General features: G+C 38.2%; 2 protein-coding genes across 3 annotated transcripts; both read left to right on the forward strand.

Annotated features, from left to right (window-relative positions):
• The first annotated feature begins 465 nt into the window (after positions 1-465).
• Positions 466-10333, forward strand: LOC122305302 (deoxyhypusine hydroxylase). Of its 2 annotated transcripts, none has more exons than XM_043117712.1 (7): positions 466-781; positions 1178-1311; positions 1403-1626; positions 1716-1854; positions 9339-9465; positions 9772-9890; positions 9964-10333. In XM_043117712.1, exons 1-7 carry the CDS (start codon positions 598-600, stop codon positions 9994-9996), a joined length of 960 nt encoding a protein of 319 aa, XP_042973646.1. In that variant the 5' UTR covers positions 466-597; the 3' UTR covers positions 9997-10333. The 2 variants fall into 2 exon arrangements, with proteins under 2 accessions (XP_042973646.1, XP_042973647.1); XM_043117713.1 differs by lacking the exon at positions 466-781 and adding an exon at positions 791-952.
• Positions 10334-10475: 142 nt separating this feature from the next.
• LOC122305303 (LOB domain-containing protein 16-like) lies at positions 10476-14267 on the forward strand. Its single transcript, XM_043117714.1, has 2 exons — positions 10476-13326; positions 13766-14267. Exons 1-2 carry the CDS (start codon positions 13027-13029, stop codon positions 14078-14080), a joined length of 615 nt encoding a protein of 204 aa, XP_042973648.1. The 5' UTR covers positions 10476-13026; the 3' UTR covers positions 14081-14267.
• Positions 14268-18617: the final 4350 nt, after the last annotated feature.

Genomic DNA, 18617 nt, shown 5'->3' on the forward strand with positions numbered 1-18617 from the left:
TGTTCATCCAATTATTAACTTTTTTTTTTTTTTTTTGAATTGTAAATTTGCAAAATATTACTTTAATTTTTATTTTTAATTTTTTTACTTTTATAGATTAATATCTAAGTTTAAAGAAATTTGTAATGAGCTTTTTTTTTTTTTTTTTTTTTTATTTTTTATTTTTTTTTTAACAAGAGATAGATAAAGGTACTTAATAGTTAATTTTTTAAAGTGTATATATCAATTTTTAAAAAAATTGAGAATTTGATTTACAAAAAAGTAAAAAACTCATGTATTAGTTTTGCAATTAATAATTTAATTTATTATCTTTAATTTGGGTGTTAAGTATAAAGTATAAACCCTAGAGTACGATAATACTATAAAATTAATTTTTTGTTTAGATTACTATAAAATTGATTTAATAAACTAATCGAGTTTTATTTAAAACTTACATTAATTCATAGTTAACCCTAATATGAAAAGGAAAAAAATCTTAAAAAAACGAGAAGACTATCTCCATCACGCAGTGCACCATCCGATTCTGGGAGATTTTACATTTTAGTAGAAAGACTGCCGCAACGATCACGCTACTCTCCGTAGCGACTAGCGATTTCCATGGCCATGGGTTCTTTGAACAACGAAAACGACGGCTCCCGCGCTTTCGGATGCTCTCCTGGAATGGAGAAGTTCCTCTGCGACCGTTTGGTCGACCCGGCCCAGCCGATCTCGGAGCGTTTTAGAGCCCTCTTCTCCCTTCGCAACCTCAAAGGCCCCACCCCTCGCGATGCCCTTATCCTCGGTTCGTTCAATCTCTCCAAAAGCGCTTTCTTTTGGGCGAAAATGTCATTTTCTTCGTGCATCCTCTTGATCACTAGTATTCTGGAGCAGCTTTTATTGATTTCCAGAGTAAAATTACATTGTTTCCTGCTAAGAAGCTCAAATTTCATTGTATTTGTTAGTCGATGTGAGGGTGAGACAACCAGAACCTGAATTGTTTATTTGTTAGATTATGCTTAGTTTTGGGTTTTCTAGAAAGTTTTTCCCCCTTTCTAATGTCTTTCTGGGAATCATCCTGCTGAAATTTCTTTATCCAAATTACTGAACTGCTACGTACAGAGACAGAGAAACTCTTTGATCATTCCCAGTATTTTTAGGTGACGAAAGAAATAATTTTTGCATTTGACTCCTTTTACAGCGACAAGGGATTCGTCAAATTTGTTGGCACACGAGGCTGCATTTGCGTTGGGTCAAATGCAAGATGAGGAAGCTATTCCAGCCCTGATTTCTGTACTCAACGATCTTTCTTTGCATCCCATTGTTCGCCACGAAGTAAATATATGGCTTTAACTATTCCTTTGTTGGAGCTGTTCTTCTCTTTGTCCTTGTTTTGAATATGTGTAATTATATTATGATTGCCTAGGCAGCAGAAGCACTGGGTGCAATTGGGTTGGAGACTAATGTTCCTTTCCTGAAAAATAGTTTGGTCTTGGATCCGGCTCAGGAGGTTCGAGAAACCTGTGAATTGGCTCTAAACCGGATTGAGCAAATGAAGAGTGCTGGAGGGAACGATGAAGAAAGATCACCTTTTATGTCTGTTGATCCTGCTGCGCCGGCATCTTCTTGCTCCTCAGTAGATCAGCTAAGGTTTGTTTGGTCGTTGGCTAATGACTTGAACCCATTCCACTTGTGTGTGATTGTGTTAGCTTTATGAATTAATTCGAATATAACTTCAGGGAAGTACTCTTGAATGAAGAAAAAGGCATGTACGAGAGGTATGCAGCTCTTTTTGCACTTAGAAATCATGGTGGAGATGAAGCTGTTTCTGCTATAATTGATTCTCTGGGTTCTCATAGCGCTCTACTGAAACACGAGGTTTGTTAAACCTTCATTTTTGTTTTGATATCATTGTTTCTTACTTTACTATTCTTAAATTCCAAGATGGTTCCTCTTGTATAGACCATGGCTTGTATTTTTGTGCTAATATCATTGTGTCTTACATCAATAGGGTTAAATTTCAATATGGTTCTGCTTTTAGAGACTATGGCTTTAAGAAATGATTAAGAGCATTGGCATTGCTTTATGGCTTATGCATATGCATATGCAAAAATACCTCTTTTGGAGATTGACTTTGCCATTCAAGAAAAACTCCCACATTGAATACTGCATCTTTGAGTCAAAATAATAATAAAATATTATTTTATTATTATTATTAACTTTTTTCCTAAAAATAATTATATATATATATTTTGTAATTAGTATCCATTACATACATTTGGCATTAACAATACAAATATAATAATAAAAAATATAAGAAAATGATAAAAAAATATAATATATCATAATAATAAAATGAAGGTGAAGGTGAAGGTTTGTTGTGTTGTTGATGGAGGGAGAAGAGGAAATGGTTGTGAGAAAGAGAGTGGGAGGAGAGAGATAGAATTAGTAAAGTAAGATTTGTAGAGTGAATAGTGGATCTCCAAATTTGTATAACTCCTGTTCATAGCTATGTAAAAATCTGGAGATGCATAATCCAATTTAGTGAACTTTAAGGCCATATTATGTAAATATGTCTTTGCATATGCATATGCATAATGCAATGCTAATGCTTTAAAAAAATGGTTAATAACTAGTAAAAATGGTTTAAAAAGCTTCTTTTTGGAGGTGATACAGGATGCTGTAATTTAAAGTAGATAATATTTATGTACACAAAGGCACCCCTTGATAATTGTAAATATTAACCCCAAGGGGTTCGCCCAAGTGGTGAAGGCCTTGATACCCCCTTCAAGGTCCAATATTCAACACCTCGTAGGTGCAAACAATCCTTTGGGGCCACACCACCTGGTGAAAAGCCAGCGATAACCAATTCTGTGTAGGGAAACTTCCGAGGGTGTGGTGTATGGGACCGGGGTTTACTCTACAGGAGTGGGTCCAAAGGGCTCTGCCTTGGAGAGGTTCCCCGACATCACAAAAAAATAATAATAATAATTGTAAATATTACCCTAGATTGTTAGTAACCATTTATGATAATATTTTGTAGGTCAATATTTCACATATTACTAGTGAGGTAATAGAGCATGAGATAAATTGACTAAGGCTACGTTTGGGTAGTGAGGTGATATCTGATTATTTATGAATAGTAGTGAAAAAGTGGTGAAAAAATAATGAAAAAATATTGATTAGTAGTGAATAGTAGTAAAAAATAGTGAAAAGTAGGTGAAAAATAATGATAAAATATTGAATAGTAGTGGAGTGATCTACCCAAACACAGCCTAAAATAGGACATCTCATCAAGGAGAAAAGAGTTCATATTATGATTTCCCATGATAATTGATTAAGATTGACCTTCAAGGCCTTGTCTTATTTTGCCTCAATTCGTTGTTGGTGCAATGTGCATGGAATTGCTACCAACTGTACATGTGTCTTAGGTACCTAGCTCATGGACCTCTAAAAAAACCATGTTATTCATTAAAAACCTGAATAGACGAATCCATCTGCTAGTGTCTCCTTCCTTCCACCTTAGTCTCTTGCATGCATGCACCTTACCCCCACTCTGGCGCTTCTCGCCGGAGCTGATATCCTCTCTCTCTTGTCTTTCCTTTTCCTTCCCTCTCTATCTTTTTCTAGATCTTTCTTTTTCCCGTTTTAGTTTTAAGATGGAAGAACTTAGACGCTTTACGGTGGAATAAAAAACCTTCATTTTCTCGAAAGTTGGTGGCAATAGTTTTTGCATCACAGAGAGGAACAGACGCTTGACCATGTTTCTTCTCTTAAATGGCTCGGCAGCTTCATGGGTGGTAAAAATGGTGGGGGAAGCCATCAGAACTAGGTGGCGAAATGATTTCTTCAAAAAACAAAGGGTGGGTAATGGAATTCTTACCCTGTAGCTTCTTAGAAACTCTAGAGGCAGTTATCTCCTTTTGGAGGAATTTAACAATGGCAGGAGAAGAGGTTCTCTAATCATTCCGGAAGGCATAAAGGGTAGTGGTTGGGAGGGCTTCGCTTATAACCTCAAAAAGGTGGCTGAGCACACGGTGGTGCAACCAAAAAGAGTTTCGCGATGGGATGGCAAGTCTGTCCATGCCTCGAAATCTTACGCCATGGCTATTGGTTTTGAGGCAGAGTGTAGTTCTGCCATGGATATGAAGGATGAAGCTACTGGTCTTTACTCTGTGGACGTGGGGACTTTTTTTGATAGTGGTAAAAAGTTGGGAGAGGTAGAAGGCGTGTTTTGGGCTGTCAAAGCACAACTTTCTAGTGTACTAGAAGAAGTTTCCTTATTAATGCAAAAGGTTGATCTGGGACTGAGCATGGTGATGAGACTGAACAAGGTGATCACGTCTCCCACAGCTGTAGCTCTGCGGGTTCCCGAAGACATCACTACTATTCTGGGAAGGGACATGCTTGGGTCAAAGGATGGGGCATTGGTCTCTCTTGGGTCAAAGGACGGGGAGTGCTTGGGTCAACAATCCGAACATCCCTCTTTAATCCTTTCACGGGCCGCTGTTCCTAATACTCATGACCCACGGCCCATAAGCCCATGGGCTGAGTCTTGTGGAAACTTGGACGGGGCTTTGAGCCCTCCCATGGGCTAGCCCATCTGAAACATAGGCCTGAACCCATGGGCTAAGAAATCATGCCCATCCACCGGTGCAAACCCACGGGTCTTATGGGTTATCAACCAGTTAACCGATAACTCGGCTAATTGCGACCTGCCGGTACATATTTTGCCAGCGACTTCCTCGACCACCTTGCCGGCACAGAAAACGCCGATGAACACGGTGGTTGCCTCGATTTTGATGGCTACTTCCCCAAAGGCCTCATCTGAGCCTTTTTCCCCCTTAGAGGCCACGCGTTTGGACTCCATCAGTGGTTTTCAGGCCACCGACTCTTCCCCAATGCCACAGAAAGGGCCAATGGTCACCGGCAACCACTCGGCTCCTATTTTGGCTTCCACCCTCGCCGTTAACAGTTCTAGTGGCGTGAAAAATTCTCTTCCGCTGGGGCCAAACGTGGGAGATGCTTCCAATACTCCTCAACACTCTTTGGGCTTCTCTAAGACACTCTCAAGGATCCTAGAAACTGAGTTGGAAGTGTTTGACAACTCCTCTGTGGATGGGAGTACTTTGGATGAAGGGCCACCGTACGGATCAGACCTTCAGTTGGTATGCAAGGAATTTGGGGCAGACTCACTAGCAACCGATCTGTATGAACCTGGGGATACGCCAAGTCCTTTATGCTCATTGCCACCAACACAACCTTCGGCTGATCCACATGTAGATTGGATTTTTCAGAAGGTTTAGGATATGAGCCACTGTTTAGGGATGTATTGCGAGGGCTATGAGGATCAGCTGCAAGCTCTTCTCATTGCAATAAAATCAGGCCAACCTTTACTTGCTAGATCAGCAATGAAGAATGATAGGGAGCTCAAGAGACTTGCTTGCTCCATAAACTATGATGCACGGGAGGGTAGCGCATGCAGGGGACGACACAAGGATAGGGTGAATCTTGGCGATCCATGAAGCCCAAGATTCTTTCATGGAACGTTCGTGGCTTGAATGACCCCAACAAGCGCCTTAAAGTGAAGAACTTATTACAGGATTGGAAAGTGGATATCATCTGTTTACAGGAGACAAAATTAAAATTTATCGACAGGCACATAATTAGAAGCTTGTGGAATTGCCCTTATGCAGGATGGACCACTCTTGTTTCTAAGGGTGCTTCAGGGGGTATCCTATTAATATGGGATAAGCGAGTAGTCAATTTCGTGGAGGACTATGTTGGGGAATTTTTGTTAGCATGCTCTTTCTCGAACGTGGAGGACGACTTTGTTTGGGGTTTTGCAGGAGTTTATGGGCCAAATGATGATAGTAGCAGAAAACTACTCTGGGATAAGTTAGCTGGCCTATGTAGTTGGTGGGATATTCCATGGTGTATCGGGGGCGATTTCAACATTACTCGGTTTCCGAGTGAGCAGTCGGGGGTTTCTAATATGGGCTCATCTATGGCTGACTTCTTAGGTCTTCTCTTTGACCTAAACTCGGTGGATCTCCCTTTGGCAGGGGGAGACTTCACTTGGTCAAACGAAAGGGCCTGGTCGAGACTGGATAGGTTTGTTGTCTCTCCTTCCTGGGAGACGCACTTTTCCAATTTGTTTCAGAAGCGACTTCCTCGGCTTTGCTTGGATCATTTCCCCATATTACTAGATTATGGAGGTCTTCAGGAGGGATGAAGATACTTTAAGTTTGAGAACATGTGGTTAAAGGTTGACGGATTTGTTGAAAAAATCCATTCGTGGTGGGCCTCTTATCAACTCACAGGCTCTCCCAGTTTTGTCTTAGCAGGAAAGCTTAAAGCATTGAAGAATGATCTCAGAAAATGGAATTTGGAAGTCTTTGGGCACATCAAAGACCAACGGGACAAACTCTTTATGGAGTTACAGCAGCTAGATGAGAGAGAAGTAGATATGACATTATCATTTGACGATAGGACTAGAAGACTTGTTGTTCTCGTTGAGCTGGAAAAAATACACTCATGGAGGAAATCTCGTGGAGGTAAGGCAAAAATCACGGGCCCTTTGGCTAAAGGAAGGGGATAGGAACACAAAGTTTTTCCATAGGGTCCCAAACTCACATAGAAGGAACAACGCTATAGTGGTACTCCATGAGGAGGGCAGGGTTATATCGGGCAAAGATGAAATTAAGAACCATGTTGTCCACTCCTATGAGAAGCTCTTGACAGAGTAGTACCTTTGGAGACCCAAGACGGACGGCCTAGCTTTTGATTCAATCAACCACACAACCCCGGCCTGGTTGGAGAGGCCCTTTGAAGAAAATGAGGTGCTTGGTGTGATAAAAGGTATGAATAAAGATAAAGTCCCAGGACCAGATGGCTTTCCAATGGCTTTTTTTCACGCTTGTTGGGAAATTGTTAAAGAGGACATCATGAAGGTTTTCTTGGAATTTCGCTCTTTTATGAAATTTGAGAAGAGCCTTAATGTTTCTTTCATTGCTCTCATTCCCAAGAGAGCAAGGTCGGTGGAAGTGAATGATTTTCGACCTATAAGTTTGATAAGTGGGGTTTACAAGATTATCTCTAAAGTCCTAGCGAAGCGGTTGAGCGAAGTCATGGGGAAGATTATCTTGAAGTCACAAAATGCCTTCGTAAAAGGAAGACAAATATTAGACTTGGTCCTCATTGCCAACGAATGTCTAGAAAGCAGAGTTAGAACCGGCACTCCAGGTATCTTGTGTAAACTGGATATGGAAAAGGCTTTTGATCATGTAAATTGGGATTTTTTGTTGTATATTCTTAGTAGGTATGGCTTTGGGACAGGATGGTGTTAGTGGATCAAGCATTGTATTACAACTGCCAGATTTTCTGTTTTGATCAACGGCACTCCCGAAGGCTTCTTCAACAGCTCTCGGGGTTTGAGACAAGGGGACCCTTTATCTCCACTCTTATTCATCCTTGTCATGGACGTATTGAGCAGAATGTTGGACAGGGCAGTGGTTACAGGCTTCATCTCGGGTTATTCGGTGGGTGATTCTACTACATGGAAGCATGATGGTTTCTCATCTCCTTTTTGTTGATAATACGCTGATTTTTTGTGATCCGGATCTGGATTAGATCTGCTCCCTCAGAGCACTCCTTTGCTTTGAAGCTGTATTTGGTCTCAAGGTGAACTTATCTAAGTCGGAAGTAGTTCCCGTTGGCTCGGTTAACAACTTAGGGGAGGTGGTGGACATCTTGGAATGCAAGGTCGCATCCTTGCCAATGAAGTATCTTGGACTCCCTTTGGGGGCCCCCCCATAATTCTAAGGTAATGTGGGGAGAGATCATGGAGAAAATTGAAGGCAAACTAGCGGGATGGAAGAGAATCTACTTGTCAAAGGGCGGGAGAATCACACTTATTAAGAGTACGCTATCCAATCTTCCAACGTATTTCCTCTCACAATTCCTAGTGCCTGCAATGGTTTCGAATAGATTGGAAAAGATCTTTCATGACTTCCTATGGGGAGGGCTAGAGAATACAAAGAAATTCCATTTGATCAAATGGGAAAAAGTATGCACCCCATTATCTTGTGGCGGTTTGGGCCTACAAAAGTGGAGAACTTTCAACAAGGCACTCCTTGAGAAATGGTTATGGCGCTTTCATCTCGAGGGAGATGCCCTTTGGAAAAATATTTTAGAAATCAAATATGGGAATGTATGGGGAGGTTGGTGCTCAAATGAAGTGGACCTATGGCGTGGGAGTTTGGAAATATATCCGGAAGGGTTGGGATGATTTTCTTGGCAACTGCAGGTTCGAGGTGGAAAGAGGCACGCGGACAAAATTTTGGCATGACTATTGGTGTGGAGACATGATCTTGAAAAACGCTTTTCCCTCTCTTTATAGGATCGCGTTGGATCAAGGTTGTTCAGTGGCTGATAATATGTGCATTAATTCTGACTCCATCACTTGGTCTGTGAGTTTCACTAGAGCTGTACAAGATTGGGAGATGGGGGACATCACTGAGTTCTATAGAGTGCTATATTCGTTGAAGTTAAGGGCAGGAAGGGAGGACAAACTACTTTGGACTAGTACAGGGAACAAGAAATTCTCGGTTCGTTCATACCATAAAGCCTTGTTGACCCACTCCTCCAATGCTTTCCCTTGGAAGAGCATTTGGAGGAGCAATGTTCTCCTCAAAGTCCTTTTTTTTGGTTGGGTGGCCTCCCATAGTGAAATCTTAATAATCGACAAACTAAAAAGCGTGGATTTTACATAATGGACTAGTGCTACATGTGCAAACATAACGGCGAATCAGCAGATCACGTACTTCTTCATTGCGAAGTAGTTAAGGCTTTATGGGATGCAATCTTCTCGAGACTTGACATTACATGGGTCATGCCCAAGAGGGTGATAGACCTATTGTCTTGTTGGCAAAGGATTAGGGGCAATCGCCAGATTGCTGCTGTATGGAAGATGATACTTTTATGCCTAATGTGGTGCACATGGAACAAAAGACATTGCCGCTGTTTTGAGGATGGGGAGTGCTCCCCAAACAGCTTTAGGGATTTTTTCTTTCATACTTTGTTGCTTTGGGCCCATTCTATTGCATGGAATGGAACAGGACTTAATGATTTGTATGCTACTATCCGTAGCACTTAGTTTTTGTAAATAGGCTTTTCTTGCATTCTCCCTGTGTACTTGGGCTTTGCCTATTTACGAGGATCAATAATTTCTTTTACCTATAAAAAAAAAAAAAGGCCTTGTCTTGCAGATTTGACTACATCTTGTCTGACATGATTTTGCACTTGTGTGTGTTTCTTCATTGTTTAGTGTTGGTAACTTTGGTATTCGCTGCAATCATCAGGTTGCCTACGTACTAGGTCAACTGCAAGACAAAGCTGCTTCAGCTGCACTTTCCAAAATACTTAGGGATGTGAATGAGCATCCCATGGTTAGACATGAAGCTGCTGAAGCTCTTGGTTCCATTGCAGGTATGGCCACTTCATGTAGGCTGTGGGTTTGTTATCTAACAAATAATCGCAATTCATTAATACTGGATATTTTCTGGAATCTGAATAGAGCGTGTTTTTGGTTGAGTGGGATGTGATACCTACATGTGTTCCGTATAATAAAAGGTTCCAAGTCTCACTTAGTTATAACAATATAAATATACAGAAAATACTGTGCTGGTATCAGAGATGAGGTGTCTCTCTGGAATTAAAATGGTATGCATTTAATGTCAACCATTCTCACTTTTCAGTCCTTTCATTAAGTTTTTGTGGTCTGTGCACTTTCAGATCTCCAAAGTGTAGCACTTCTTGAGGAATTTGTCAAGGATCTTGAGCCTATTGTCTCGCAAAGTTGTGAAGTTGCTCTAAGCATGCTGGAGTTTGAAAGATCAGGAAAATCATTTGAGGTATGCTCCACAAATTTAAATAGCAGGATCTTAGCATATTTTCAGATTTGACTGACAACTATTTTATGTGCAGTACCTTTTCATGGAAAATCCTCTTGTGCAGTAAATGGTCCAAGTTTTTCAAGTATCAATCATTTCAGCTGTGCCAATTTTTTGAAGAATGATCTGCAAGATAAAAGAGAGTACTGGACCTGTGTTGCATGACTCTGCTAACTTATGACATAGCTGACGACGTGAACTCAGGTCACAATTCGAAAGTATATCACTAATCTGGTTAGGATTCTATATAAGAACATTGTTGTGAAACCTTCAATTAAATTATCCCATTCCCGTGGGTTCTTTAGGAATAATATAGTACGAGGCACTGTTGGATGTAACATAATGAATGTATAGACTGCTCATCAATAAAAGTATTGCAAGGCGGTTCAGCAAATTTCATCAAATGGATGCTGTAGTAGCCCATCACTGTTTCTTTATAATACATAACTGCACCTCTCCGTGAATAAAGTTTCATGTTCATTGGATTTTGCCCAACTCATCAATGAATGAACTTGCTTTTCCAGCTCATCTGGGCTTTCTCACCAGCGATAAACTTGTTGCACTTCATACATGATAACAGGGTGAGTGATTGTAAGGTGAACATGGTAGTTGGGGAAAAATAAAAAAAAGAATTCCTGCCACTTTCAGATTCTCAAATAAATTCTTTGGGTCATCTGAGAGAATTGAATGTAACTGATGCAGCTCCCTTGACATTTTCACATCAAATCTGGCTTTACTGGCGTGTTTGGGTCCATGTAAATATAACAATATGAAAAGATTATTGGTGAAGACTCCTAATGGCCTACTCGCTAGGAAAACAGATTCTATGCTTGTCGTCTACGTTTCGTTCTTTTGAGGCTTCTACATGTATTTAACGCGCCCTCATTTCAATTGTGCTCTTTCCGCTCTATGGATTTGAGAAATTTTTTCAGCAGATGGAACTCTAGTTTGAGCTGGCTTTCTAGAACTTCAGCAATATCATACAGTGGCGTGCTTGTTTGGAAATACCGCTGTTCCTCTGCATCAGTAGGTGAAAATGGAAGTCCCATCCGATGTAAAAATGCATTTTGTTGGTGTGACATTACAATTAACGAGGACCAGACACTCAAATGGACAAGAAGGTATTTGTTTCAGCTAAGAAACAAATGCCAACAGATGAAGAAAATTGTTGCTAAGCAAACAAACTTCTGGTACCACCCTAAGTGTTGGTTTCTTAAGTATCTTAAGTTAGGATGTCCTGTAGGCAGCTAGCATGTGTGCCATGTGCATGGATGATGCTATACATTAACTGTAAGATAAATGATGATTATGTCACTGTTAGTTTTGTATGTTATTTCCTTCTGAACCCTTCACATCTTCGTTTCCGTTGGGGCTTTAAATGACTTGCAAGGAAGATGTGCATAACCGAGGTAAGGAGTATGATCTGGATTGTATTTCCTACGGAAACAGCCATTTCCCTTAGTTAGGTGAGGAATGCTGTTTTTGGTAACTTTTCAACTTTTTATGACGTATGCTAATCTTCATCCTAGAGCTCGTCATCTCCAATCCCGCTTGTTGATGCGTCAGATTTTAAGTGATTTCATATATCAACCACTTAAAATACAGTCACTTATCTGTCAAATGGTAAACGACTAGGGATCAAAAACTTTAAGATGAAGAAAGAGAATTTCTCAAGGGAACTGGCTTCTTTACTTCTCTGCAGCTGATTCTGGCTGCTGCTATGAGTTGAGTTCAAGTTCTAAAGGTTAGGTTTTCTTAGTGCTGATTACTTAAAAAAGACGGCATTGTCACACTGCAGAAAGTTGCAGCCTAAGCTATATACAACCTACTTGGGTTGAGAAAAAGTGTACGAAATAAATAATAAAGCATGCAAAATGAAGAAAAACGTAGAAAGAAAGCGAAATATCTATGTCCATTAAAAAGGCAAGAAAACAGAGAAATAGATCAAAAACAATGTGGGTGGATGTGGCAATTGCTAAGACTATAATTGAGCATAGGAATCTGGTAAAAGTTAAAAAGAAAGATTTGCTTTACAGATCTGAAAAAGGACGGTTCAGGATCTTCCTAGTCTTAATAAATGAATGCGTAAACATTAACCTTTTAACAAGTAGTAAGATTTGAAGTGTGATACATCCACAGCATTATTACTGGAAAAAAGGCATGCAACCTTAATGGAAAACACCATCAAATATAGGTACAAGAATTTTAGGACTTGTAGTTCCTATGGGTCCTGGTGAAATCGGTACAAAAAGGGGGTGTGATATAACTCTGATAGGTCAGATGCTTTGTGGAAATGATGGCCTATGTGCATAGCAGCTTAGTTTTGTTCCTACTTTAAGTTACTATTTTTGTCTCATGTGATAAATGAAGCATGCTGCTGCACGAGGGATTGAACACAGCTTCACTGACTTTCTTAAGATTGAAGACTCTTCGACAAAAAGAGCACTAGTTTCACGAGGGAGATCTATTTCCGAGCTTTTGCACCTAAAAAAAGAGAGAACCTTCAGCTTCACAACAAAGGAGTCATCAACTCATCATATTTCCCTTCCCAATTCTTGAAAATTATCTTTCTTAAAGGCGTGTAAATTATCAGTGTGGTTGTCGGTACAGCTTTAAATTCCAAGTGGGAGTAGATCACAGAACCAAAAAATAAAGACAAATAGCAGCAGTTCCCAGGTGCGGCGTTCGGCGGAAAAATAATGGTATTAAAACCTCAAAAATCAAACTTAATAAAAAACTTTACAGATCAAACAAAAGAAACTCCAGAAGCCAAATAATACGAAGTTGGACCAACCCATCTGAAAAAACTATCCTCTCATTGCATTAACCATTAATAAATGTTCCCTCAGAACCCTGCAGTTAGACCATCCATGTCCCCCGCTCACACCCCTTATAAGGACCCTCTCTTTGTACCTTTAGACCCCCAATACCCCACTTCCATACCCAACCCCATAACCCCCCCAAGTTTCTCATTTTGCACCATTTCCCAGTGTGCTCGTGTGCCTAAAATTTTATATCTCAGTCTGTCTAACATACAGACACACACCCTCTCTCTCATTCTCTTTCTTTCTTTGATTTTCTCTCTCTGTTTTCTACCATGGCATCTGAGGCTGGGGCTGGGACTGGAACTGGCTCGCCTTGCGGGGCATGCAAGTTTCTTAGGCGAAAGTGCGCATCAGATTGTATCTTTGCGCCTTATTTTTGCTCGGAGCAAGGCCCTGCAAGATTTGCAGCCATTCACAAGGTGTTTGGTGCTAGCAATGTATCCAAACTTTTGCTGCACGTCCCGGTTCATGATCGGTGTGAGGCTGTTGTCACAATTGCCTATGAAGCTCAAGCACGGATTAGAGACCCCGTCTATGGATGTGTAGCCCACATTTTCGCCTTGCAACAGCAGGTTAATAAATATATATCGGCTTCCTACTTCTGTTTACTGCATAATCATATCTCATTGTTCTTTCCGCATAGTCTTATATGAATCTAACAGTCTTTCCTTCTTGGTCAATAGATATGCCTATTTGGGTTGCTAGGGGTATCAGATTTCTAGAGAAAATTTTAGTCAAACTTCTCTTATTTTTTTGATTTCTCCATAAGTTTGTTTGAGATGGGTTTATAGAGAAGAGTTATGTCAATTCTATTACTGACTTGCAACTTTTCTTAATAGGCATATACTAATTCTAAGTTTTCCACCAAATTAGTTTTTCTGTTTCTGTTCATAATGATAAGACTTCCAGGAGCCTATGGCAAAACCTCAAGATTAATACATAGTTACACGATGGCAATATACAGACGAACTCCATTCTTTTTCCTTTTCTGATTGTCTTTCTTTAATATAGGTGGCGTGCTTGCAAGCACAATTGATGCAAGTGAAGGCTCAGCTGGCTCAAAGCGTGATCGATCCGAGGAGCATCGAGAATCAGTGTCCAGGGAATGGGGTGCCAGTGGTTCCAAATTATCCAATTTACATGAATCCCATTTCCCCTCAGAGCTCACTGGAGTCAATTGACCACAGCAATGACGGGAGGAACATGCAAGAAATACAAAGCAGAGAAGATTGCTCATTCCAACCTTATTCTAAGAAAAGACCATATAACAATGACTTGGGTTTGGGTGAGCTTCAGGAACTGGCCCTCAGAATGATGAGGAACTAATTCCATCATTTCTCTTTGAAGCAATATGATCATGTTGAGGTTGATAATGGGGATGAGGATGGTCTGTGTCCAGATGCTGTATATACTGAGACTATCTAAGAAACTTGGAATGAGTGGTGGCCTAAAATAGGCATATCCTCTTTCCTTGTTCTTTTTGTCTTCCAATCAACAGAATTGATTTAAACCACTTGGAATTGCTCTGTGTGTGTGTGTGTGTGTGTGTGTGTGTAAGCTACTAGTATGAAATGCTAAATTAGTAGGATGATTAACATTCTTCACAAAGATAATATAGTTTTTACAGAGCAACAAGTATACAGAGACTCAGTCTTACATGACAATATCCTTGGGACTTTTGTTCCTTTTTAACTATTTACACCCGTCACCAATCAAGTTCAATTACTAATATATATTTAAAAAAACCCTCCATATTATTCTTCCCACGTTAGATATATGGAAAATATCACTAATTTACAACTTCTTACAATTATTTTACAGCTATATAAAAAATGGAGGATAATTTTGTAAAATTGAAGTTCATTTTTAATAAAGTGGCATGATTTTATTGGTTGAGTATAAAATAGATCGTAAAACAGTTGTAAAAGAGTTTTAGGTGTATAATTATCTAATTGAAGTTGGAGGCGGAGATTACAAAAAATATCTTTTTTTAAAATCATGAAAAGTACAAAATTTTGAGAATTGTTTTTAAAAAAATTCAAATGTGTAGTATCCGCTCCTCCCTGATTAATTTTCAATTCCAACAGGAATCCAAAGAATTATGTTTGTCATGTCATGACCCTTTTCATCCTTAGCCACAAGAGGATTGGTCACAACCGTCCCATATATAACTACAAGATTAAAATAATATACTACTTGGGTTACAACATGATGCTGATCATGCTAGTAGTAGCACATGACGCACATAAAATATATAGAAAAACAAATAAATTTACAAGTTAGACGTTCTTTGGCTAGCTAGCAGCTCTAATGTCTAGATTGAATGTTGACTTCTACCAACTCCGGGAGGCCAAAACACAGAAAATCTATAAAGAATTTCCCCCCCAACGTAGCTTAACTTCTTGGATACATCCCGAATTACGTTGGGGGTGCGAATCGATGAGGTTTGCTTTGAAAACTTTCATTTGGCTAGAACATAGGGATTAGGGATCGAAGAGGTGAAGAAATGTTAGCTATATATATATATATATATATATATGTCAAAGCTGCCAATTAAGCAGTACATGACCCTTGGAGTTGGAGTTCATGAGTTCCTAATGGACCCACTTGCATAGGGTAAGTAGCTAGGTTCACCTAATATTAGCACACTAATTAGTTTTTAATAATTATACCTTATGATTTTGTTTTCATATATGTAGACAAAATGTCCCCTTGATTGAATGCAGAGGCCAGCCTACATGATAATATGATTTATAAGTTTTTTGCCAAACTAGCTAGCTGTTGTCAAACATAAACATGCAGTACCTTGGTTAATCTTCCAATCGTAGTACGTGTGGATCATGGAGAGCAAATTAATTAAGAGACAAGCTTTTACGAGGTATTTTCTTTGAAGAATTGTAGTGTACATTCCAAGTTATGACATATTATGTTGTACGTGCATCTTATAAAACTAATTAGGTATATACACATTAAGATTATATATTGCAATTTTATGATATATTTAAGATGTATATTACAACATATATATGTTTTGGATTTTGTAACCTTGAATTTTTTTTCACGGTATTTATCTGTTGAAAGTGAGGAAAATTTAAAATTTTTCTATCTTAAATTAAGAAATAAAATAAAAAAGATGCATGTTACACACACTATCTTAATTTCCAATTCCAATGAATCACTTTTGGAATTTGAATATTAGCGTAGAATTTTGAATTAACAAAGTTTTATTTTCTGAAATTTTTAAAATAGTTATATATATATATATATATATATGTAACATCTCCATAAAAGGCCTAAATCACATAGTATATACTATAAAAGAACTAGTCAATTATATAATAAGAGTACCATTAGATACTTATAAAGAACAAGAACTTTCCATTCTCAAATAATATGAGATCACATGCACCACATACTTACCCTTATTGATCATTATCATATGAGGTATCACGACATATATATATATATGTATGTATGTAATGGCATGGATGGAAATATTTGGGGGAGGACAAGTCTTCATGTAACCCTACCACCCAGAAGAAGACGGTTCATTAATTCTTGCTTGCTAACACGATCAAGATCAACCATGAATTACCACACGACAAGGCCACGTTTTATCACCTGCAGCACTCAACGACCAAAAGAGGAGATTTCACCATCCGATAGAAGTACTGAAAAAGTCAGGGAACAGCTTGGAGATAAAAGAAAGCAGATAGAAACATGTGGATAAGAGGGGTTTCGATCTTCTTTCAGTCTCTTCTCCTTCACCTTGTATAATATATATTAGAGAGGGAAAACATGAGGAATTTCCAATATAATTGTAGTGAGCAACTAGGCTGATTAGATGAGATTTAGCGCCCATATCGGATTTCTATTGATTTTAGCATTGAAATTAATATGACATCAACAGTTTTATACATTTAAGATCAATAAGTTTGTTAATATTTATTTGTTCAATGATCAAGTACTCGAACTCAAATTGACACTTTACCTATAAATTAATAAGCTAGATGTACGTACTCATTTCATAATATATATATATATATATACATACATACATACATATATATATGTATGTATGTATATATCTTGATTAGTTCATCATAAATATGATATCCAAAATAGATCACTAGATAGACCCATCTTAAATACTAATTAATTAATTACATAGGCCTTTGATATTGATATTATTTTCATGATCATAGTGGCCGGATAGGATCAATAGATATGTGTACACGCGTGTGTATTTAAATATTTATTTTGTATCTCAATTATGTGTATAGATAGCTTGTAAATTATGTTGATCTATATCATTAGTTTATTAACTTGAATAAGATGAATTTGGCTAGCTATATTAGATCCGAGGTCTTAATTAATTGTATATGATATTTTATATTTACTTGTGCATTAGGAGAAGTAAAACGAAGGTTAACTTGAAGCTGATCATATTACATTCCTTAATTTTAAGTATAATATCAAGCTAGCTAGCTGGCTAGCTCTATAAATTTGTATTATATGAGATCTGAAGGATACTTATAATTTTTCTTGATTCACTTACATTAGTGATTATTATTGATGTCCTAAGATCGTGTTGATAATCAATAAGCCTTGTGAATGTACTCATAAATATGGAATATCGGCGATCTTTTCTTGAAAAATATGAAACTACGAGATCTTAATAAAGAGAAAGATAAAAAAAAAAAAAAAAAAAAAAAAAAAAAAAAAAAAAAAAAAAAAAAAAGAAGACAGATCGGAGCATTAGATATATTTGACAATAATTATTTGCTAAATTGACATATACTTGCAAAGATGCATGCATGCATGAGGCGTGGCCGTATGACTTTGAATGCAAGAGCCGGGGCAAAGGATCGAGAAAATATGTCAGTAAGAAAAGGATGAAAACAGATAAGAGGCATACAAATCATTTTGCCGTGGCAATCATATATGGTGGAACCACACGTACATGGGATTAATTAACCATAAGTACGAATTGTTCAGTAGTCAACTGGAGATCTAGCTAGCTAGCTAGTAAGAAAACTCCTGCAAATAGTTCTAAAAAAAATGATGATCATTGAATAATATATATAATACTAAATGAAAATGTGAATTTCCTTAAATAACATTCCAACAAAATCTCGCCGGCCACATGCACGCACACAATTAATTTTCATATTGCACGGTTGAATTAAGTATGGTGGACAGGCCGTAACGTGTAAGTGACTAATTCCTCACGCATAAATGCAAGCTGGTCATATTATCATATAATAGGAAGAATTCTATCATTAGCCAAGTTGATATTACTTAAATCAACCTTAATTACATCATCATGGCCTAAACAAACAAATCTTAACAATTGGTATAGGGGCAAGCAAGAGGCGTACGTTAATACATTCTTGTATTGCAACGGCGCCCATTGAATAAGCTGGTCTTGAGGCGCTAGCTGGCTAGCTCTTGATATCTGGTGATCAGGCATGGACCACCTTAAAACCTTAAGCATGCAAATAGATCAGCAAACAAAATATATGTAAAAATTAGTCATGGCCTAATAATCTAATTAGTCAAGCCGCATTGAATTAATCAAAGTGTCATGTTCTTCGAGCCCATGACCTTTGGGGTAAAATCTAATATTATAACCGAACGATCTAGTCAATTGCATGTTATCACTTTCATATTTTGTAGTTTTCTGCATTATACAACGCTAAAGATCAGCTCAAAAGGCAACAACAAAATGAGAAACTTTACTAATATAGAATCCCATTTTGTTCATCCCCACTGTTGGACTCCATTAATTGCACTTAGAAAGTAATCATTCCATAGACAATTAGTTTAATGGGTACGTAATGAGTGATCATTAGTCGAATGT

The sequence above is a fragment of the Carya illinoinensis genome, chromosome 3 (genome assembly GCF_018687715.1).
Source record: "Carya illinoinensis cultivar Pawnee chromosome 3, C.illinoinensisPawnee_v1, whole genome shotgun sequence".
Taxonomy (NCBI): domain Eukaryota; kingdom Viridiplantae; phylum Streptophyta; class Magnoliopsida; order Fagales; family Juglandaceae; genus Carya; species Carya illinoinensis.